Below are 25,188 nucleotides of genomic sequence, written 5' to 3'. Positions count from 1 at the left end.
AGGCTTCCTGCCTTTCCATGCTTCATAAGGTGTAACAGTCCTCAATGCCCTTGTAGGTGATCTATTCAGCACATAGTTGGCACACATCACTGCATCAAGCCAAAATTTATTGGGTAAGGACTTGGCCTTAAGCATGCATCTGGCCATCTCCATAGTAGACTTGTTCTTCCTTTCAAGAATAGGATTATGCTGCTGAGTGTAAGGAGTAGTGCATGAGTGAACAATGCCCCGTGAAGACAAAAATGCATCAAACTCCTTTGACATATACTCTACCCCCCTATCTGTGTTGAGGGTTATCCAATGTATGGTAAGAGTACACCTTGGATCCCAATCTCCATATAGTTATGCAATTCCATGCACCTCACATATCATCATTGATCACCTATAACGGCTCAAATCCCTTCTAGTCAGTAGCTGAAAGGTCACTCTCCCAAAAAGGTGTTGCATACATGGCAGTCGGTCTCACAAAGTGTCAAAAAGCCAGCCCTTCATCAGTGGATCCTAGAAATGCGCCTGGAAGCACTCTCTCTAATCGAGCGAGGGCACCCTTCTCTCGTGTAAGTCGTGCTTTGGCGGCATGGGTCATCGTGAAGCTTGATCCCGTGAATACTGCCCCTACTATCTCGACTGGCTCCTCTCGGTAAGTGAAGCTATGATGACGTCGATGTTGATGAAGCATTGCTTCGGATGTGTTAAAGATCATAACCTTGGTTTTTCCAAGGTTGACTGTTAGGTCCCTCTCTCTATAGAACATCTCCAAGGTCTCCAAGTGTTTCTGCAATTCCTCATCTAAGGACGAAATGAGGACTATGTCATCTGCATATAGTAGTATCTGTACCATCAAATCAACCAATAGGGAGCCCTCTCCTCCTAGGCGATCAACAAAGGATGTGATCTCATCAATGTATAGCCCGAACAGAGTGAGTGAGAGGGGGCAACCCTGCTTCACTCTTAAGGTGCTCTCAACCCAATCTGATAGTCCCCCAGGAGCGCGGACTCGCCCTCTGAGGAACTCGTATAGACTCATCACTCCCAAGATCATGACCCCTAGGAGATGCAACTCCTGTAGTCGCCCAATTAGGAGAGAGTGAGGGACTGTGTTAAAAGCCGTCTACAAGTGTAGACCTTCTGATGCCTCGACTTCGCCTCCTCGATGATGGTTCTCAAGGTAAAAATATGGTCCAATGTGGAGTGTTGTCTCCGGAACCCTACCCGCTCGAGAGCCCGTTGTCCATGGTCCTCTAGAAGCAAATTGCAGCTAGTGTACAATGATGTCTGTGGCCCAATGAGGACAAATGCCATTGGGGGATACAAATATTTCATGACTCTTATTGATGACTTCACAAGATATTGCTCGGTATATGCTTTAAAAGCCAAACCTGAAGTGTTCTCATGCTTTCAAAGGTGGCTGAATACGGTTGAGAATGAATCAGGATGCAAGCTTATCACTAGGATGATTCGGAGTAAGCCCTCAGTTTCCCATCAGATCATACGGGCAGAGTTCGCCATGACACCTCTCCAAGTGGATGTCCTCTTTCAGACCATCACGTTCCAAGGTTGGGCCCTATCTCAGTGGAGACTACCGAGACTGGCACTGAAGTCATCGCGACGCTTGGCACAGAGAGGCTTTGACACAACATGGTATGCGCGGGTGTCCACATGGTTTGATAGCCACTATATCAAAATGGATAGGCGCCCCCCCTTTCAGTACAGCATGGATGCACCACTAGAGCTCCTTCTACATGATGAGATTAACCGTATCATACGGTTAAACCTTCTCCAACTTCACACATCTCAAGCTTGGGGGCCGATCAGGAGTTCCCCACCAAGACCCTGCTCTATCATGACCACTTTCTGAGGATATCGGAGCATGGTCTCATCATCAGGCCCCAATACCTCGAGGATAGGAGAGTCTCAGACACCTTGCGGATTGCTATCGGATAGATACGAGTCTCATCCCTCCAGTTGCGGATTGAGGTTGGGAGAGCGGCCGGCATACCTAGAGAGCAACGGGTCTGTTGACTTTGCACGATGGGGCAGGTCGAGACAGAGGAGCATTTTCTATGTGTTTGTCCGGTCTACTATGAGATCTGAGGGGATACCACTGCCTCTTTAAGGAGGGGCTCGGCTTCAGACTACTCACACGACTAATACATTTTCGCGACCAAGTTTGCGTTCGGCTCTACCTGATTGAGATACGGAGACATAGAGATTCCCTTGAGCAGCAGTCCAGAGATCAGCTACAATCGATGCCTTAGGGCACCAAGCTAGACCAAGCACAGACACGCGTCACTAATTTTTACGTATCCGAGCCAGCACCAGATGAGATCGAGGGGGAGGAGCTCGAGTAGACTAGAGCACTATGGATCAGCAATGAGACCCGTCACTAGGATGTGGCTGGACAAGAGATGCGAAGACCACACAAGACAGGTGGGGCGACAAGAGGCACGATTGAGGCTCGACCTATCTCAGCCCTCCTCGGAGGGGACCACTAGAGACGAGGCATTACTCTCAATGTAGCCCATCGGATACAGAGATCCAAAAGAGTGCGCCCCCCGCCACCGCGGGAGACATCTCGACAGAGACAGATACGTGAGCTCTTTGCATCACATCAAAGGGCCATCAGGGAGCCGGGTTATAAAGAGCCTCCACATGTACTTGGAGCTCTGGTTCTGAGCAGTACTTGATTGTTCTTTTTTCCCACTATATTTTGTACTAGTTTTTTGCATTCTTAGCACTTAGCACTCAGCAAGGGCCCTAGTGAGCCCTTTGCTTCAGCCCATAGTGGCTTGTGAGGGTTACATATATCTTGTATCTTGTCTCATAGATCCGCGAGATCTTCTGAAGACGTTAATACACCTTTCTTTCTTTTCTTTCTCCGTAACTAGACTAGTACACGATGTCTCCACCAAAATGAAAGCTGTAGTACACGATGTCTCCACCAAAATGAAAGCTGAGAAAATTAAGCAAGCTTTTTGCTCGGGATGCAAGTAGAGTTGAAGGAGAGAGTGAGAGCAAAACCAAACCCCCCAAAAGCTATCTTTTCATTCCTCCTAATTCCAATGTGAATCCCCCTTACGCACCTTCTCTCTCTCCATACGTAGAAACTCGTCAACCTCCCATTCTCTGGAACACTACCTCTCCCCTCTTCACACCTAGTCCTACACCACTTCATCAAACCACTCTACCCCCCCCATGGGAACATGACCCTACACCAACTCATTTAGTTACATATCTCGAGCCCCAGTGACCCAATCAACATGAAACGGGTCCCAATTGAAAGCTCACTCAACACGCCACCTCCCTCTGGACTCCTTAGCAGAGGTGAACTGTCAAAACAACCCGACACAGCCTCCTACATAGTGTCACAAAAACCCGCTAAATAGAATTTCACATGACACGAGTAAGTCCATCTATTTGTATCCCATACGTGCATTGAAGTCACCTAGAAGGAGGTTCTCTTCCTACCTATAGAACTCTATGATATCATCGTATATCGTCTGAGATGGGTTGTGACCCTCTGTGGTGACCTCATGTGCAAAGGAGGATGTAACCCGGGGAAACTAGCACACTGCGATGAAAATCGGCTGTGCATCAGGAGATTGAACTCGTATTGTGCGTGCTCGTCCTGCATCACAAATGAGTCGTCTCAAATGTGGTGTGAAAAGTGTTAGAATTATAGATATAAATCAGCAGTGACCAATGTAATATAATAAGCTAGTTAGGGGCACTTTTCCCTCTTTAAGAGGTTTTTCCCCCTAACCGCAGTTAGTTCACTAACTATGGTTAGTGACTACTAAGGTTTTGTCACTAGGACAAAACCTAATCTTTTTCTCTCATTGAGTCGTACTCTTACACTCTTCTATTGCAACTCAGCTTTCAGCTTCCAAGCTTCCAGCTCTCACTCTCTCTTGCTCTCTCTCACTCACCATCTCCTCACATTTGGTATCAGAGCGGGTTCAAGAGCTCCGTGCTCCCTGCTCTTTTCAGCTCCTACTCTTTGCCTCCAGCTCCAACCTTCCTGTTCAGCTCCAGCTACAGTCTGCGACACCTCGTCCGTACAGTCCGTACGAATGTACGGAATCCTGCCGTACAACGTACTACTCCGCCGTATAGACCTGCTCGCCGTACATCGTTGTCCGTACTCGGTACGCCGCACATCGTCGTCTGTACAGCGCTGTGCAGATCTGCTCGCCGTACATCGTTGTCCGTACGCTGTACCTTGTCGCCCGTACTTCGTACGTCGTCCGTACAGCTTCTGTCGTCCGCAGTCCGTACACTCGTACGGTCATCCGTACAGGTCTTCAGTGCAGAGTTTTATTTCTGCAGGCATTGTTTGCAGCAGCCATTGTTTGGCTCAGTATTTTGGGAGTACATTTGGGGCATTTTGTATGTTGCAGACATTTCAATCATTGTGTAGTTTCGGAGCTTCACTTGGAGCAAAAATTACAGATTTTGTTTGAAATTTGGGGCTTTCAGTTTTGCAGTGCAATTTCTTGAAGAAATTTGGAGATTTTGTGATTACACTGCAATTTTGTAGTAAAATTTGGGGCTTTTGCAGACAAAGCGCAATTCTTGCAACATTTGGGGCTTTTGTTCAATTTGCCCCTTTCTGGTTGCAATTTCAAGCCACAAATTGGGGCTTTTGTGTTGGGAGAGCAATTTTTGGAGTATTCAATTCATACTGCCCTTCTTGGAGTGTTTGAAGCACTTTTGGCAGATTCTGGAGAGTTTTTGATGCTTGGACAGATTTCTGAGAGTGCAAGTACATAAATCTAAGTTGCATTTACAGCCCGTGCTTGGCTGTGTTTTTTGGGAGTTGTGCATTTCATTCCCAGTAAGGGAATTCAGCTTTGTATCTGCTTCAATCTTTTTCTCAGATATGGCTCATAAAAATCAGCATGAGTTCCAGTTCGGTGGTCTTTCACAGGAAGACAAGTTGGATGGTACCAACTACTCCCTCTGGAGTTTCATGGTATGCAATATTCTGATTTCTCGCAATTTATGGGATTATGTCAATGGGGATGAGATCCGACCAGCAGATATTGCACCTGCTACCCCTCCCCAGCAAGGAGGTGGAAGAGGTCGTCCACAGGGTGCAGCTGTAGGACAAGTTGTTGGTGCAGTTACAGTCACTACTCGAGAGCAGAAGAGATGGGATTCACGGGATGCCTTAGCTTTGTCATGCATCTCTCTTTCAGTGAAAAGATTTATCATTCCGCATATCCGGTCGTGTAAGACCTCCAGGGCAGCGTGGGATATTTTGGAAAGCATGTATGCAGCTCGGAATGATGCAAGGGTATCTTTCTTGAAAAGAGAGTTGAGTAATACACATATGGAAGAGGGTGACTCCATGTCAGTCCACCTCACAAAGCTACAGGATCTCAGAGAGCAATTGTTGAACATAGATGAAATTATCCCTGATTCAGAGATGATTACAACCACTCTGAATTCTCTTCCGGAGTCTTATCTCAGCTTTCATACCTCGCTGAACTTATCATTGAGGGGGGGTGCAAATCCTCTCACTTTTCATGAGTTGATAGGACTTCTGCTTCAGGAAGAGCAGACTAGGAAAAATTTGGCCTCACGTGCAGGTGAACAAGCCATGCTCTCAAAATTTAAATAAAAAACAAAGGGATAGGCAAAGACATCAGTAAATCAGCCTTCCAGTGGGTCAGGACAGCCTTCACAAAAGGCTAAAAATGATGCAAGTAAGCCCAAGAAGAAGGGTTTTTGTCACTACTGCAAAAAGCCAGGTCATCACATAGCAGAATGCAGGAAAAGGCTTGCAAAAGAAAAGAAAAACAGCTCAGGTATGGCTGTTTCAGATTCAGCTCCTCATGCATCTGACAGTGGGGATGCTGCAGCCAACTTCATTGGACAGGATTATGCCTTTTTATCTTGCATTTCAGATTCTAGGTTGGCTGTTCCAAATGCTCGGGATAGTATAGCCACTTGCAGTGATGATACATATGCATTTTTGACTTGCAATTATGACTCTTCTACAGATGCATCCGCTTTCAGTGTTAATGAAACACTGAACACTTGGTATTTTGACAGTGGTGCATCCAAGCACATCACTTCTAGGAAGTGTCTTTTTACTTCCTTGCATCCACCTCCCGTTGGTAAAAAAGTCACTTGTGCCAACAACTCATCATATTTAGTACGTGGCACAGGAGATGTTGAGCTCACTGCCATTGATGGCTCAATTTTCAGACTTTCAGATGTCTTATATGTGCCTAGCATAACCAAAAATCTCCTTTCAGTGTCCACTCTTAACAGAGGAGGTCATCTTTGAGGATGACATATGTGCTGTCCGAGACAGGGAAGATGACTATGCCTTAAGGTTATCTGGTACTCTGCTGCGTGGGCTTTTTCAGCTTGATATTTTTGAGAAAAGAGCAGCCCATGCTCTTGCAGTTTCTACGCCTACAGCTGCCATGCAGAATGCAGAATTATGGCATGCCAGATATGGCCACATGCATTACATCAGCTTGATGACACTTCAGAAGTTTTCCATGGTTGATGCATTGCCACCTCTTGAGATACCTCCTCCACATGCCTGTGAAGGGTGCATTTTAGGCAAGATGCATAGATTCCCCTTCAAGAAGGATGGTTCAGTTAAAGTTGTCCGCAAATTACAGCTTATACACAGTGATGTCTGTGGTCCCATGAGGACTCCATCGTTGGGTGGTCATCTCTACTTCGTTACATTTATTGATGATTACTCCAATTTTACTTGGGTTTATGGGCTGAAACAGAAATCTGAAGTGTTCATGGTGTTTAAACACTTTTCAGCCATGGTTGAAAATGAGACCGGACTCAAGATACAGACATTACGCACAGATAGAGGTGGGGAATACTTGTCTGCAGAATTTGATGCTTTTCTAAAAGGCAAGGGTATTGTGCATCAGCTCACAGTCAGGCTGACCCCTTAGCAAAATGGCAAAGCTGAGAGGAAAAATAGAACCCTCATGGAGATGGATAGATGTATGCTGAAAAGCAAACACATGCCTCACAAATTCTGGCTAGAGGGTTTGATGTGTGCCAATTACATTTTGAATCGGGCTCCCACTAAGGCTTTAAAAACAAAAACTCCTTATGAGGTCTGGAATGACAGGAAGCCTTCAGTGGATCACTTCCAAGTCTTTGGATGCATTGCTTATGCTCATGTGCCAGTTGAATTTAGGCACAAGTTGTCAGATAAAGCCATCAAATGCATATTTGTTGGCTGCAGTGCAGAAAGCAAGGGGTACCGTCTCTACAATTCTGCTACACGCAAGATCATAGTAAGTAGAGATGTGATATTTTCTGAAAATTCAGCTCACACTCAGGCTGAATTTCAAATGCCTTCGTCTTCAGAGGATGTCTTTGAGGGGTTGCTACCCATTGCCTTGGGTTCCCCTGCTGGTTTTCCTAATGCAAATCAGAATTTACAACAACCTCCAGATGCTTCAGTTCCGCCACAGGATGTCTTGCCCCCTCCATAGGCAGTGGAACAGGTGGTGCAGCAAGAAATTGCAGACATACATGCAGCAAAAACAGTCCCAAACTGGCTGTTACAGACTCTCAGGGAGAGTAAAATTGATGCTCCGTTATCTGGCAGGACTCGCAGTGCAGCAAGGCACATGGAAGGTGCTAATTCAGTGGAATCAGCATATGCAGGTACTCTCCTTGATGAGGAGGAGCCTGCCACATTCGAAGAGGCAAAGGATAATGTGCATTGGATGAATGCCATGCACGATGAGTTGCAGTCCATTGCAAAAAATCAAACTTGGGATGTTGTAGACTTGCCACAGGGTAAACATGCCATTGGCACACGATGGGTTTTCAAGGTCAAACGGAAGCCAAATGGCTCCATTGACAGATATAAGTCAAGGCTGGTTGCTAAAGGCTATGCTCAGAAAAAGGGCATAGATTATGAGGAGACATTCGCTCCTACATCCCGGATGACCACCATCCGATCAGTTATTGCAATGGCTGCACATTTTGAGTGGAATGTTCATTAGTTGGACATAAAAACAGCCTTCTTAAATGGGGACTTGCTGGAAGAGGTGTATGTCAAACAACCTCCGGGCTTTGAAATTACAGCAAATGCACTTCAAGTATGCAGGCTCAACAAAGCTTTATATGGGCTGAAACAGGCCCCTCGTGCATGGTATGCCAAGATACATGCCTTTTTGACTAGCAAGGGGCTGCACAATAGTCCTACTGAGAGCACCCTCTACATCAAGATGGATGGGGGGGGAAATTTTAGTCATCCTTCTTTATGTCGATGACTTACTGCTCACAGGGTCCAATAGATTTAACATGCATGAGTGTAAGCCCATAGCCACTCCCATGGAGCTGGGGCTGAAACTCACAATGCATGATGCAGGAGAATCAGTTGATGCCACACTTTACAGTCAGGCTGTTGGATGCCTCATATATCTCTGCAACACTAGACCTGATATTCAGTTTGCAGTATCTCAGGTGAGTAGGTACATGCACAGCCCAAAAACTATGCATTGGCAGGTAGTTAAGCGCATCTTTCGTTATTTGCAGGGCACAAAGTCTTTTGGCTTGCTATTTCCCAGGGGGGTGACTTGCAAATGCATGCCTACAGTGATTCAGATTGCACTGGTGATTATGACACTAGGCAGTTCACTAGTGGCAATTGTTTCTTTTTGGGTAAATCTTGCATTTCCTGGCTGAGCAAGAAACAATCTACAGTGGCTACCTCATCATGTGAAGCTGAGTACAGGGCAGCTTTCACAGCAACAGTTGAATGTGTCTGGCTGCGACGTCTATTTGCTGATCTTCATCTGTCTTTGGAGGATGCTTCTCCAATTCTCACTGATAGTCAGAGTGCCATTGCAGTGGCAAAGAATCCAGGTTCACTATCACTACGCCAGAGAGAAGTTGCATGCAGGAGAGATCAGTATGATCTTTGTGTCCACACATGACAACGTTGCAGATATTTTCACCAAAGCACTACCACGTGAAAAGTTTGAGGCATTTCGCAGTGCCCTGAACTTATATCCGTTTGGTGATTGATCAGCCTTGTACATGACATTGGCACTGCAGGGGGGTGTTAGAATTATAGATATAATTCAGCAGTGACCAATGTAATATAATAAGCTAGTTAGGGGCACTTTTCCCTCTTTAAGAGATTTTTCCCCCTAACCGCAGTTAGTTCACTAACTATGGTTAGTGACTACTAAGGTTTTGTCACTAGGATAAAACCTTATCTTTTTCTCTCATTGAGTCGTACTCTTACACTCTTCTATTGCAACTCAGCTTTCAGCTTCCAAGCTTCCAGCTCTCACTCTCTCTTGCTCTCTCTCACTCACCATCTCCTCACAAAAAGAACTGCTACCCCTTAAGAACATCGTATCCTAGTATCTCTTCTCATCTCCTTCCTGTGAGCCGACTCACAGGCGTATCTTGACACACTGAGTAGTGCTTTCTCTGGGCTCTCATGTGTCTTAGGGTAGAAGATGACCTCTCTATTAGTATAAGTCTATGAGAATCTCCTTGGGTCAGCCGGGTGGCAATGCTCATGTATTGCCTCACTCAAAAGGTGATACTTGTCTCGAATTTGAGGTGACGGCATAGAGCCTTACACTCATCATCATACTAGCTATTGCAGGGTACCGAGTATAGAGAGTGGCGCCAGTGGTGTGTGTGAAGGTGTGTAGGGTGGCCTTATGCAGGGATCAGGTGATCAAACCGGCTTGATCTTCTAGGAGCGGGATGTCTTGGAGATGTGTTGAATAGAGCGGAAAGGTGTGCAGAGTACTCATGGGAGAGGCTATGATCAAAGTGGATGTCATCATATGTAATGTGTCGTGGTGTGCGTCATGAGGCGGGGATGGATATACTAAGAGGAGATAGGTGTGTGTGTGTGTGCGCCCGTTACCGGGAGAGAGAGAGAGAGAGAGAGAGAGAGAGAGAGAGAGAGAGAGAGAGAGAATTATTTAATCATCAGAGTATCTTCCTCAAAGAAGTTTGACTGCAGCAACTTATAAGGCATTGTTATAGATCACAAGTTCAAACATTCACTTTAAAAGTGGTTTTCCCCCCAAAAAATGCTTTGATTGCACCTTATTGTCTTGGTGATTGATGATATTATCTAAGAGTCTAATGTGTATTCCTTATGAACAGTGCACGATTGGCCTCCAGGGTGACGGTCCCCACACAAGCTGGTGGAATGCTGGTTCTTGCATCGGTTTCGCGGGTGTTAGCATCGATCTTAGCTTTCTGGCCAGTTTGCAGTTGGACACCGTCACTTTTCCCAAAGCTTCTAGGTGTCAATACTTTCAGTTTGGTTCAGACATCGAATGTCTTTCCGTTGGAGCCCAAGGAAGCAGTCAGTGTATTGTCCCTCCTGGTATAATTGTTTCCACACTTTTGGTATATTCAGTGTGGATGTTTGAAATGGAATTGAATGTCTATTTTTTATTTTCTGTAAAAGAACACATTTGACTTGTGATGCTGTGAAATTGTGTATATGGATAACTTCGGTCGTTGTTGCAAACAGGGAGATATGCTTCCTGAAGAATCTCCGATGCTCTGCACAAACGAAATCAGGGCGATTGATATGTTAAAGAGCTTAGCGGTTCCAACGTTATTGGGTGTAAAGAGCATGAAGATTGTTGGATGGCATTGTGAAGGCCCTGATTCCCACAAGCTGATTCAAGCTATAGGGCTGCATCTGGATCAGATTTGTTTGATGGTTTCACATCTTGCTTGCACTGTAAGATGCTGCATTCTTGCTTTTACAAAGTCCTGAGAAGTGATGTTATGATGTGCGAGGTGATGCAGTGATTTTTTATTACTGCCTTAGGGTGTATCAAATAGCCAAGGCTTATTGGGTTGAAAACCAAAAAAATAAGTGAGGGTTACTTAAATTTTTGGAAGTGTTGTGAGATATTTTGTACTGTTCACCAATTCTCTTGAATACTGCCTTGATATGAGCCACTCACTATATGGCAGCAAACCCCAAAGATTTTTGAGTTTTGAATGTTGGTCAGCTTTACAGTTTTACAGATGGATGCCAAGAACAGATTTGGGTTGAATAGGACACCCTGTGCGAATTCTTGGGACTGGGGCCTCCTAAGAATCCCAGCCAGGGTGCTTAGTCTTTGAATGAGAAACTGCTTTAAACCCCCATCTCCCTCTTTGAAAGAGGGTGGCGAAGCAGAGGTGGAGGGAGACAGGACTCTCCCTCTTCCCCTCAGGTTCTGCAGCCTCTCTTCCCGCAATCTGTTCGCCCTCACCTCTCCCTATCTGGGCTGCAAGTAGCAGCTTGCTGCAGCTGTTTGGCTGCTCTTTCCCCCAACATTCTTTCTTCCATCCACAACCTGTTCCCCTTACACACGTGCACACGCACCCATGCACTCGCATATGCACACATGTGCACACACATGCACACGCACACGCACATGCACATGCACATGCACATGCTTTTTTTTTTTTGGTAATATCCAGTGCTGTATTTATATGCTCATAAATTTACAAGATGGGAAGTCTCCAAAATGGAGAGTATCCCAAAGATCAGAAACATAAAAAGAAAAGCTCTATGCAAGAAGCATCTATATCACCCTCATGGCAGGCATCATATAAGGATTGCCGCAATGATGCGTGGAAAGATTCATATGACTTGTGAATCTGCCGACCCAAGTATGCCAAATTGTGCTCACTCCAGATTGTCCAAAGAGCCCAATATCTCACCCAAGAGAGAAATAGTGAGTATTGAGACAAAGACCTCATAAATCTGCCAAATAGCCAAAAATGTTTCCCAAATCTGTGACTCGGGAAACGGAGCCGAAGATGATCTGAAATTCTCCCTAGGAGGTTCCTGGAACACGGGCAGTGCCAAAGCAAATGAGGGACAGTCTCTGAAGGAGCCTAACATCTTAAACATGTGGATGGTGCAATGCGACGTTTGGCAAGTGTGACTCCCACTGACAATGTGCCTGTCATGCATCTCCAAAGAAAAAGTCTTTGTTTCAAAGGCATTTTACACTTCCATAATATCCGGAGATTCTTCCGCCAACATGAAAGGGGCTTCCTGATATGCCACAGAGTATTGGCATATTGCTGAATCCATGGAGCAGGCTGAAGAAGCCTGTAGGCTTTGATGGAGGTCAGGGCAGGTAGAGGAAGAGGATGAGAGCATGCAGCAGAGGGTTGCAATTGCCAATCCATAAGCGTGTCTGTGTCAGCCACAGGGGGAACAGGTAGAAAAGGATGTAACAAATCAGCAATTTTCTTCCATATCAACCGATGGTGCATTCCCAATGCATAGGAAGCAGTGGCCTGAGGAAAGAATAAGACATAGCCCTGATTATCCACCACATCATGTATATATCTAATTCCCAATTTCATGAGATTGTATGCCCGAACAGGTTCCTGTAAAGCAAGTGGAATGTCAAAGATGGCACTCCAATGAATACTTTCTTTCCTCATTGAGTTTGTCCCCGAGCAATTGTCAGGAGCCCATTTGACCTTAGAAAGTACTTGTTTCCAGTCTAGTATCAGAGCAGTAGAGAAAGGACAGCTAGTTATCTTTCCTACAAATCTCCCAATTACAACCTCCCAATGATCTGTAGTCCAATGACCATAAGCAGAAGTCCTCATGTTGACACACATGTATGCTATCATACAAGTCCATGGCTGTTGTTGGCGAAAAAAAGTATGGAGCATAGTCGCCTTCCTTGCAAGTACATGATATCTTATATTGAGGATATTAAGTCCACCATGCATCCTAGGAGAGCACACCATTTCCATCTTCATCAGTCTCAATGCTTTCATAGCTGTTTTTGTCTTCCATAACATCTTCATAGCTTGAGACATAAAGGCTGAAATATCTCTGGAGGACCAATGCAGCAAAGGCAAAAAGAACTGGACATAGGACATTACAATGGACTGTACTATTCTGAGCCTGACATGAAGTAGCCAAGTAGAAATTTTCCAGTATTGCAGTGTATGTTAAAGTCTTTGGAAGATCCATTTTAACTGCTGCTTCCTGGTGATATGCCATCCTATAGGATATCCCAAATGTCTGACTACATCTTTGGAATGCACCACCTGACCTGGCCAAAGAATAGAATGCCAGTCACATTGTTTCAGAGGAATCAATTTAGATTTGTCAAAATTAATATGCAATCCCGCTACCAATCTATACAATGGTAGAGCGGTCATAAGCATGTGAACTTCCCGGGGAGAATTCAGTGGCATAAAGAAGGAATCATCAGCATATGCTTGTGCCAAAAAAGATGCAGCCCCAGGAATTTTAAGACCAGTCATCTGTCCTGTGTTTGTAAGATGATCAAGATACATTAAGAGGGGATGGGTTGCAATGGCATAGAAGAGAGCACTAAGAGGGCAGCCCTGTCTAATTGATCTACCCAATGTCCATGAGATAGATGACCCCCAAGACTGCACTGAGAAGTAGAGCCAGAATAGAGCCAGTAAATTGCATTTGCTATCTTTGGACCAAAGCCCAACTTTGTCATAATTTGAGAGATAAAATCCCATTGAATAGTGTCAAATGTCTTAGCAATATCTACCTGCAATATGAGCACATCTTGATGTGAGCACTTAGCATATTCAATTGCAGTCAATGCATTGGAGATATTGTCATGGATTTGTCTTCTCGGCACAAACCCATACTGATGAGGATGAAGGCCCGCATTCAGTATCCCATGAAGCCTATACACAATCATTTTGGCAATGAGTTTGTAAACTACAGGCATCAAAGTAATAGGCCTCCAATCTGACATATGGTCACATAGATGTTTTTTGGGCACAAGTTTGACTATGCCATGCTTCCAAGAGTGCAGTAACTGATTTTCTTGCCAGGCAACATTGATCATTTGCAAGAGAACATCTTTCAAATCATCCCAAAAAGAAATATAGAATTCCACCGTAAGGCCATCCCAGCCAGGGGACTTGTATTTGCCGAGGTGGATCAAGGCATTATCAAGTTATGTATTAGTAAAAGGTCTCTCCAAGGTAAGAGCATCATCCATTTCCACTATTTCAGAAACATATTGGAGGAATTCAGTCCTCGCATCAGTCATTTGAGTTGATGGGGAGCCAGGAGCAGAGAATAATTTCTGGAAATAATTTTGGCATTCATCTTGGAGATCAGAGAAAGAGTGTGTCCAAGAGCCATTGGGCTTCCTTACCCTTAGACATGAGTTTTTCTTTCGAGTAGCATGCAGGCCCTGGAAAAAGGCTTTTGATGAGCAGCCCTTATCCATGAGGGGCTTCATTCTTGCTCTAATTTGCCATTTGTGCAATTTCCTCTGATCATTAACAGTCAATTTAATTCGAGCATGTGAAAGGGAATCATTTTCTGATTCAGAGAGAGGCCTCAAACGTGAAAATTCAATCAATTGTTGTGCTGTCCTTTTTGCCCATTTAACCTCATTCTTCCATTTAGTCATATGCGAGTTTCCATACTCCCTAATGACATTCTGTATACGAGAGACAAAGCTGTCCCAAGCATAATCCATGTCCTTCTGGGCATGCAAAGGCAAGAAATGAATTGCAAATCTGATCATTTGCTGGAAATAACGATGTCAGAAATAAGCCTGATTGACATGCAATAATCTACTAGAAAGGGGTGGCAAATCATCCAGTGGCATACCAAGATGCAGATTCATCCATAATGGGGCATGATCTGACAAGTCCAATGAAAAATCTACGAGAAGATGAGGGCTAAAATCTGCATATTGTTGTGGGTAAAACAAGTACCATCTGTCAAGCCTTGCCCAGTATGTAGTAAGTGCATTATGATGAAAAGTATATCCAGGCATTGACCCTTGGAGAAGCAGCCATAAATCTTCAGCCTGCACAGAAAGAAGCATGCTATCCCATTTCTGCCTTTCCAATGATAGCATATGAGATCTTGAAGTGGTGTTATCTCTTGGCAGAGGGGAATTATTAAAATCTCCACAAATGAATGCATTAGATCTCCATGGATATTTGCTCAAAGAAGCCCTCAAGGCAGAGGTCTGGGAGGCATAGACTGATGCAAACTCAAGAATATCACCATTGATATTACATTGTATGACCATCCATCTGCCACTGCTGTCATTGAAGGCTAACTGAGGCTCCAGCTCATGTCTAACCATTATGCATACCCCTGAGTAGGTAGTGGTACCAGCATAGTATATGTCATACCCGCCAAAATAATCATCAAGACCAACCTTAGAGTGTTGATTATGCTCTTGCAAACAAACGATATCTGGCTGCATTTTATGTACATAATTCCATAAAAGCCTCCACTTTGAGACATTGCAGAGGCTCTGTACATTGTATGTAAAGCACTTAAGTGTTTGATGCATGAAAGAGGTATATACAGTAAAGTATAAGTATAAAACAAGATGTCAGAGAGGCAAAGCCTCTGCCTGCATGGGCTGCATTCCCTCATGATCCATGAAAGTGATAGCATTCTCCCCTTCTTCAGAATCACATATGGGGATGCCCTTCTTCAAAACCCCCACCCAATTTTGAAGGACAGGAGCTGAAGTGGAAGCCTGTCCTGGTGAGGGAGAAGAAGCATCCCATTGACGAGATTGAAAGGGGCGTTGCTTCAATACAACCATCTTCTTAGGCTGTTGAAAACCATCCCGATCAGTTCCCGCACATTCCTTCATCTTCTCTTTTTCTTTATCTTTTCCTTTTCCAGCAAGTGATTGCACCTGATTAATTGGTTTGGCATTCTTTGCTCCATTTCTATTTGCTGTCTTAGCTTGCAAATTCTCATTCTTTTCCCGTGTCTGGGGCGGCAAGGCATTAGGAGGGGGTTGATGCAGAACCATTGGGCATTCAGAGGCTAGATGCCCAAACTTGTGGCAGGCAAAACAAGCTCCTGCAAACACACCCCATTTCAATTCAAAATACTTTTTTCCCAATTGCACTCCGTCAACTTCCACTGCAATAGAAGGAGGGGTAGGTGTATCAGTGTCCCAGAGAATGCAGAACCTGTTACGGTTTCCCATGGGGCGTGGAGAACAAATGACCTGTCCCAAAGAAGCAGCTAGGCCAGGCACTTCTTCATGCATATAATTCGGGAAGTTAACAACCTCAACCCATACAGAACAATGATGTCGTATAAGACTTTGATAATCCTTGTTTGGGGACCAAGGCATAGCATGTACCATCTGCTTCCCGTAAAAGAGGGGAGAAAGCTCAAGTAGCCTCTGCTTACACAAAGCATCTAATAAGTGCACCTCATAAAAGCCTCTAGATGCAAAATAGACTCCCTCTACAAAGCATTCTCCAAGGATGGACTTGATCCACTGTGCAACATCACTGGCTGCTGGGATTCTTCCTGGAAAGAAAATTATTACCGCAGTTTGAGATAGCTTCCTGAGAGGATTCATGAGGGATGGCAATTTCAATTTGTATGTGACCTCTGGAACTGGTTTGCCCCATTCCTGTCGTGATTGCTGAAAGTCATCCTTAAGTGTATCAAACACGTATTGAGCTTCCATAGTAAGTTCATCATCTTGTGAGGCAGGTTGTGAAGGACGGTGCTTGGCATTTGCGGGTCTTTCTTCTCGAGCATATGTACAAACATCCGATCCTGAAGCCATGATTGAAATACGGCAAGGCAAGAAAGAGCTGTACGTGCACATGCACATGCACGTGCACACGCACACACATACACTCCTTCACTTTGGAGCATACATGCATATCAGGGAAAAGTACAAATAAAAGGTACGATGGCAATGACCTCAGCCTAACAGTCCTTAGGAACCAGCCAGCCAGGCAACTGGGTTTTACCTTAAGGAAACTCTGGGACACCGCAGTAAACTTTTGGACATGACTTATAGGTTGGCCAAGCAGATACTAACCACATTGGGTTTACTGGAAAATGTATCTGTCAGATGTAAAAGAGCCACTGTCATTATGACAGTGGCTTCTAGTCCCATAGATCCCATAGGTCTCAAGCGGACTTTAATAGAATCATCTATCTCTCTCTCTCTCTCTCTCTCTCTCTCTCTCTCTCTCTCTCTCACTCAGTCACACACACTTTTTTTGGGTGAAATTTCTTTTGCGTTATATTATAGAGTTTGATTCATTTTTCAGTTGGGTTCGCTATTGGGCACTCTGGACTCTATGGAAGGACAGAAATCATAGAGTCTTTGGTGATCCAATTTTTTCACTTTTCTCTTTTTTTCAGGCACTCTTTGCAGCAATCCTTTTATGATTGTCTGCAAAGTCAGTATATAGACTATGATCTATACTTGTCATATATTTAGATCTACACACACACACACACTCCTTTTTTTTTTTTGTGAAAGCACATTACTATATTATTAACATGAAATCAATGTACATGACATTAGACTCCAAAAAAGAGCCTAAAAAACAGTCAGAAAACACTTCAAGGCTAGTAGCATCCAAGTCCTTTGCAGCATAAGTATCATATAAAGATTGCTTGAGGGACATTCTGAAGAAAACATATGCCTGAGGAAACTGTTGACCCATCCTAGAATGCAATCTCTGTGTCCAAATGGTCCATAGTACCAAAAAACGAGTCCAATGACAGAAGAGGAGGAATGGCGACATCTGAGATGAGAAGCATCCAAACATCCAGAAGAGTTTCCCGAATCTGATAGAGGGAAACCGAAGCCGCAGCAAATGAGAGACATGAGTGATCAATATCCCAGAGTGCGGGCAAGACCATAATAGATGAGGAACTGTCTCGCGGTGATGAGAGCAACGGGGGCAGGAAGGGGAAGCAATGCGACGTGCTGCCAATTTCACCCCAATGGAAAAAGCTCCCACTATACATCTCCAAAAGAAAAGCCTCTGTTTCAATGGCAATTTGGCTTTCCAAATTTTCATGAGTCGTGATTGCCACCAAGATAAAGGCGTATCCAAATTCCAAAGAGTGTTGGCATGCTTATCAATCCATGGCGGTGGAAGAAGAAATCTGTAGACCATGGAGGAGGCCAGATTATGCATTGAAAGCGAATGGGTAGCAGGAGGTAAGGAAGTCAAATTCCAGTCCAGTAATCTGTCCTGTACAAACAGTGGAGGAACAGGAACAAATGGCTGCAATATAGTTGAAAGTATTCTTCAAATGGACCTATGATGCAGACCCAAGGAGAATGTCCTGCAAGCTTGTGGAAATGAAAGCATATAACCTTGTTGATCCACAACATCTCCAACAAATCTTATGCCCAATTTCATAAGATTATATGCTTTAATAGGTGCCTGTAAAGCGAGAGGTGATTCAAACACCTTGCTCCAATGGATGCTTTCCAAGCGAAAAGAATTACCATGATGAGAGGAAGCACCTGTCCATTTAGCATAAGAGAGAATTCTCTTCCAATCGTCTACACACACACACACACACTTTTTTTTGGTAAAATCCACACACACACACACACACACACACACACACACATTTGCAGAAAAGACATTTTCAGCAGATCCGAAAAAGCCAAGAAAAATTCTACCGTTAGACCATCCCAGCCAAGAGATTTCCATCTACCACATGATTTAATAGCATCACTTAGCTCTCGTTCAGTGAAAGGAGCTTCCAAATCCAAGGCCTATGCCAGTGAGACAATTGGAGTGACATGCTGTAATAAAATTTCCCTTGTTGAAATAACCTCCTGCGAAGGTAAATCTTCTTTCCCAAACTGAGAAGAATAATGTCGAACACAAGCTGCAGCAAGCTGTGCCTTAGAAGAAGTCCAAACACCATCTGATAACAAAACCCTGCAAACATTTTGAGAAGACCCTTCTGTAATGTAGCCCTTTTAAAAGAGCTTTGGAGGAGCCGCCTTCATCCAAAAAAGCTCTCTATCGCTCACATGTCTGCCATTTGGCTATTTTCCTATTGTCATTGCATTGCAGATAATATTTTGCCTAACATAAAATCTAATTTTCCTGAGAAGAAAGATCCCTGAAGTGACTCAACTCTGTCAAAGACTGACATTGAAATTTTACCCGAGCAACATTGTCCCTCAAGGTCTTCATGTAGCTTTTGCCATAATTCGTGTAACAAAAGCTTCCCAAGAAAAATCAATGCCAATGGCAACGTGTTGAGATAGTGGCTGAACCGCATCTTTAACCAGACCCTTGTATGCTTCATGCTCCAAATAACTATTGTTGACAATGAACGATCTTTTGTGCACAAGCCTGTCATCAGGTATCTCATGGAGACCAATCCTCAACCACACAGGGGCATGTTCAGAATAGGTGAATGTGCAATTCACCCATAAATTGACAATGAGAAAGTCATGACATTGAGGATCAACTCTATACCATTGATCCAACCGAGCCCGATAAGCAGATTGAGCATCGTGTTGAAATGTGTAACTAGGCAGCATAGGTTGTGATTCTTTCCACAAATCAATAAGAGGGAGCTGAGTCAATAAAGTAGACCAATGCTGAAGTTCAGAGGCTAACATGTGAGTATGACCTCAAGTATTGTCACCTGGTTGAGGGGCATTATTAAAATCTCCACAAATGAAGGCATTTTGTTTCGAGGGATAACTCTGCATATCAGCCCAAATTAAATCTTTGCTACGAGAAGATTGTGGTGCACAGACTGATCCAAACTCAAAGACTTCCCCTTGTATAAGACATTGGATGATAAGCCATCTACCTTGACTATCATTTAAAGCAATCACTGGCTCTACCTCATGTCTCACAAGGAAAACCATGTACTCCTGCATATAAAATATCATAACCAAAAAAATGCCCATGATAACCAGCATACATATACTGATTATGCTCTTGCAATGCAACTATGTCATGCTGCAATTGATGCAGATAACCCCAAACCAGCTTCCATTTCCTGGGATCACATACACCCTGTACATTGAGAGTAAGACACTTTATGTATGACAACATATTTACAAAGTTATTACATTGAAGAACTCAAAAGATCAAGTTTGCATTTCAACCTCAGGATCCAGCCCCGACCCTGAGATGAAACTAATGTTTGTAGAGAAGATAAAAGAGCAGCCACGTCCTCTTCAGGAAAGAGAGTACAACTGGTTGTCACTGTGGCCCAAGTAATTCCAATCTCTGAATTTTCTTGTGGTGTGTTCCCACTTGATGACGAGCCATTCCAAGTACGTGATGGAAGAGGTCTCCTTGCTGTTATAATTTTTCTTGGACTCTGCCAAGCTTCCTGCAAAGTTTTCTCCTTTATTTTTAATTGAGAAGTTGAGGGCATCGAGGCTGAAACATTAGCATTTGACGCAGCAGGAGCTTTTCCCTTATCTTGAGCTGCATTTTCTAATTTATTGGACTTATTCTTGGCATGAGAGGAGGCAGGAGTATCCTTAGGATGCATATCAGTAGGCATAGCATCAGGAGGCATTTTGTGCCCCAGACTAGAGGGCATTGTGAAGCCATGTGTCCAAATTTTTTGCACTCAAAGCATGCCATTGCAAATAAACCCCATTTCAACTTGTAAAATGCATTGCCCATCGCAACATTATTAACCGCAATAGAATATGAATTTAGAGTTGGATTATCTGTATCCCACAAGATGCAAAATCTATTGGAGTTGCCATTTGGCCGTGGTGGACACACCACCTTCCCTAAAGAAGCTGCAATTTTTGGCAACAATGAGGCAAGACATTGAGGGAAGTCCACGACTTCCACCCACATAGGACAAGGATACCTAATCAAAGCCTGATAATCCCTAGTAGGCGACCGAGGGAGAACATGTATCATCTGCTGTCCATAAAAGAGAGGGGAATGCTCAAGTAGCATTTGCTTGTGCTGTTCATCCATAAAAGAGAGGGGAATGCTCAAGTAGCATCTACTTGTGCTTGTGCTTTGCGAACAAAACAGCCCCCCAAAGTGCGTGTTAGCCAATTTCCAACATCCGCTGCAACTGGCATCCTTCATGGAAAAAATGTAATAACTGCATGTTTGGCGTATTCACGCACCGGATCCTCAATATCCTCTTCTTCCACCGTTATTCCAACAGTGGGAGTAGGATCCTTCCAATCCTTGCGTGTATCATCAAAACCCTCATGCATCACATCATAAACTAACTGAGCCTCCAAAGAAACATGTGCAGGGTCATCTTGACCCAAATCTTGCTTGTGCCCTTTATTTATGTATGTCTTCGTAGTAGTCATTGAGTATCTGTAAAATCGTATCTGGAGAGATAGGAAAGAAACAGAGCTTTGAACAGGAAGCAAGTAAAGGGTAGATAGGAAAAAGGGGGAGAAGATACATGCTAAAAGAGGGTTTAAAGAACAAGCGTACAGAAAAGAAAAGAGGGCTGATATATACGAACAAAAAGCTGGAGAAGGAGCTACAAGGAGAAGCTGAAAACCCTAAAAGGGAAGGATGGAACAAGAGAAAAGGGAAAAAACTGCAATAAAGAAGGGAAGGAGAGGAGAAAGCTTCATGTAGAAACTGCGAGGAGCAGGAACAACACACGTAGGAGGGCCTGGAACAGCCGTACAAAGGATACAGAATCCGTACAAGCTGTACGGAACCAAAACTGGATCTGCAGTAGGACCACGAGGAGGTTTTTGGTGCGAAAATAGAGCAGCTGATGTGGGGAAGCACGGAGGCTGAAGCACGAACCAAGATAGGGTGCAGGAAACCCTAAACGAGGGGCTCACAGGGTGCTGGCAGCAAGGCTGGTCTCCTTCGCTCCTCTCCTATCACACACACACACTTTTTTTTTGTGGGTGAAATCTTTGATTGATTATATTATATGAGTAGCAACCTCAAAATAAGGTGCTACAATTACATCAACTGAAAATTTCAGTATATGCCAAAAAGACCTCATGATCTATGCAGCGGGTCTGCAAGCAATCAAAGAAAGATTGCTGCAGAGAATGCCTAAAAAAGCCAAACAGAGAGAAAGTAGGATCACCAAAGTTTTTACAATTCCTATATGTCCATAAAGTCCATAGTGCCCAGTAGCGAACCCAAACGAAGAAAAGATGAAACTCCGGTCTAGATGGATGAAACTCAAATAGCCTGAAGAGCTTCCCAAACGGAACAGATGGGAATCTCGCTCGCAGGCGTTGTCAAGGCAGATCAAAAAACTCACGAGAGCACGGACAATGTCAAAACAAGTGAGACATAGTCTCCGAAGAAGCAGAACATGTGTGGCAAAGTGCAGGAGCAATGTGTCGATGAGCTAATAGCTGTTCGGATGGAAACACTTCCAAAAGAACTCGCCAAAAGAAAACCTGTTGCCGAAGCGGTACTTTATAGGCCCAAAGTTGCTGTAATCTTTTCCTCCACCACTTGGCTAGGTGATGCATTCGCCAAACAGAATCACCTCTTTTTGAAACCCAAGGTTGAGGCAAAAGGATTTTATACAATGCAGGTACAGTAATTTGAGATAGCCTCAAAGGACGAGAAGAGAATCTTGGAGAAGTCAAATTCCAATCTTCCAACCGACCCTGGAGTTCCAAAGGAGGAATCGGAACAAAAGGCGAAAGCATAGAAGTAATTTGTTACCACAAAGAACAATAATAAGAGCCCAATCCATATGTAGTGGTTGCTAGAGAAAAGGGGAGCACAGTACCAGCATCATCTATAACATCAACAACCGAGGTGATGCCTTTAAACGAGACAAAGTAGAAACGTTGAGGTTCCTGTAAATCCAAGGGAGGCTAAAAGACTTTTGACCAGTGAATGCTTTCAGCTCTCAAAGAATTCCCAAGTAAAGATTGCCGTTCATTCCATTCCAGATGAGAAAGAACATGCTTTCAGTCAAGAAGCAAGTGGGAGACAAAAGGACAGCCAGGCAAAGTGCCATCAGTGCAGCCAAAAAAGAAATCCCAGTGATCGAGTTGCCAATGACTAAACTCAGAATACTGATATGAGTGATTAGAGTCCTAATCATGAGAGCCCAAGGCTGATCACCTTGCAGAAATTGCAGCAACATTTTCACCCTGTGGGCAAGAATATCCACATGAATATCCGTGATGTTCAATCCACCATGCATCTTGGGAGAACAAATGTGATGCATCGAAAGCAGCCTGAGACTTTTTCTGCCATGTTTGGATCGCCAGAAGATTTCCATAAAGACAGACATGAAAGATGTAAGATCTGCCTTAGTGAACATGATCAATGGCAAGTAAAATTAAATATATGCCACAAGGATGGACTGCACTATTCGAAGATGAACGTGCAAAGGCCAGGTTGCCAGTTTTCAATACTTAAGCTTTTTCCGAAGCTTAGCCAAAACCCAATCAGTTTGTTGTCAGCAAGAGTGAGTTCCCACCCCAAAGGGTAAGCAAGATGACGAACAAACTTAGTGGGTGGAATGATATCCCCGGCCCATTATGCCAGTCTTTGGAATGCAAAGGGAGCAGCTTAGACTTCTGAAAATTAACATGAAAACCAGCTGCCAAACCATAAACAGAGAGGGCCTGCATCAAGGCACCAAGATCATGGGGCGTATTCTTCGGGGTAAAGAAAGAATCATCAGCATAAGCTTGAGCAACCATGCTGCGATTAGCATCCAATTCCAAGCCATGAAGTGATCTTGTAGCCACAAGATGATCAATATATTGCAGCATAGGATGAGTAGCAATGGCATACAGTAAAGCACTGAGAGGGCCCCTGGCGGACCGAACAACGAAGAGTCTACTCATCAGAGATATCCCCAGAAAGAATGCAAGCCGCATTGCTATCTCTGTAAAGCCAGTAAATAACCTGCTGCATTTTTTGTCCAAACCCCAAAGCTCGCTTAGTTTGCGAGATGAAATCCCATTGAACTGTGTCAAAGGCTTTTGCAATATCTACTTGCAAGAGTAGAACATCTTGCTGCATGTATTTGGCACATTCAATCCCAATATAAGCATTGGCAATGTTATCAGTGATATGGCAACGTGGAACAAAGCCATATTGGGAGGGATGCAACCCATCATGCAAATAACCTTTAATCCGATCAACCACGATTTTGGCAATGATCTTGTAAATGACTGGCATGAGCGTAGTTGGCCTCCAATCACCAAGTGAATCACATAGCTGCTTCTTTGGATAAATCTCAGTATAAGCCATATATACATCATGGTCAATCAGATGAGTCTGAAAGCAATCATAAAACGCTTGCTCATCTTCGCCCTTTGTCTTCAGAGGAAAGCATGCTCTTATGTCAGGCTCAATTCTCTCTTCAATCCAATGATCACAGAAAGCTTGCTAAATGGGAAACTCGATCCAGACAACGGGCATTTTTGGATAAAGGCTGCTCTTCCAAGTAATTTTTTGAGAGTTTACACTACAAAAGACAGGCTGCAAATATCTGTCGGATCCGGATGCCTGATGGCTCTTGGTCAACATCTCGTTTAGAGCTTGCTGATTTATGTGCGCAGCACTTCTCCACTCATTTTGGGCATGTGGATACTCTCTCTCCTCGGGTCATGTCTGCACGTCAGCTTCTTTTGCAGCATATTCATCCAATTCTGTCTGATGCTCGGGCTTTAAAACTTGAACATCCCTTCACTGAAAGGGAATTGTCTGATGCATTGAGATCCTGTGGCGGATGGAAATCTTCAGGATGGGATGGTCTCACTGTTGAATTCTTTCTTGCATTCTGGGATCTTCTTAAATTCACATTGCTACAAATGGTAACTACAGCATGGTAGAATCCGCAGATGCCTGTGTCATGGAAAAAGGATCTTCTCAAGCTACAGTCAAACTCTGACAAGTAAATTTGGCATGTGCTACAGTCTCCCTTGTGGCTTACATATAGGATTTGCCATAATCTCGAATAAGTGCTTGCATCCGAGCAACAAAATCCTACCAGGCATAATCCAAATCAATGTGTATCTGACGAGAGAGAGGCTGAATAGCATGAGCGACCAAGGCTTTAAAGTCAGCATGCTCCAGATAACTATTATTAATCAGCAAAAGCCTTCGGCAAGGCAATCTGTCAGTGGGAAATTCATGTAAGAAAAGCCTCAACCAAAGAGGAGTATGATCCGAATGTGTGAAAGCATGATCAACCCATATTTGAGAAGTAAAGGCATCACAATGCTTTGGATCAATCTGATACCATCTGTCCAAGCGTGCCCGATAAGAAGATTGAGCATTATGCTGAAAGGTATAGCCCGAAAGCGTGGGCTGTAATTCCTTCCAGAGATCAAGCAGGCGCAACTGAAGCAAAAAATTAGACCATGCCTGTGTTTCAGAAGCCAACATATGAGTGTGGCCTGAGGTGTTGTCACC

At 43.9% G+C, this 25,188-nt stretch overlaps 1 protein-coding gene across 1 annotated transcript in view; it reads left to right on the top strand.

The window, feature by feature from the left end:
* Positions 1–25,188, top strand: part of EMB2016 (mRNA methyltransferase EMB2016) — a 123,232-nt gene that overhangs the window by 41,208 nt on the left and 56,836 nt on the right. The window contains exons 17-18 of the mRNA XM_087382883.1: positions 10,147–10,372; positions 10,523–10,738. Of these exons, the coding sequence (XP_087239009.1) occupies positions 10,147–10,372; positions 10,523–10,738 (442 nt within the window). The remainder of the gene's footprint in view (positions 1–10,146; positions 10,373–10,522; positions 10,739–25,188) is intronic.

Source organism: Dipteris shenzhenensis, chromosome 12, assembly GCF_047967505.1.
Source record: "Dipteris shenzhenensis isolate YYH24624 ecotype China chromosome 12, Dip_SZ_1.0, whole genome shotgun sequence".
In the NCBI taxonomy this organism is placed as follows: Eukaryota; Viridiplantae; Streptophyta; class Polypodiopsida; order Gleicheniales; family Dipteridaceae; genus Dipteris; species Dipteris shenzhenensis.
This window is presented reverse-complemented; position numbering and strand designations above follow the sequence as displayed.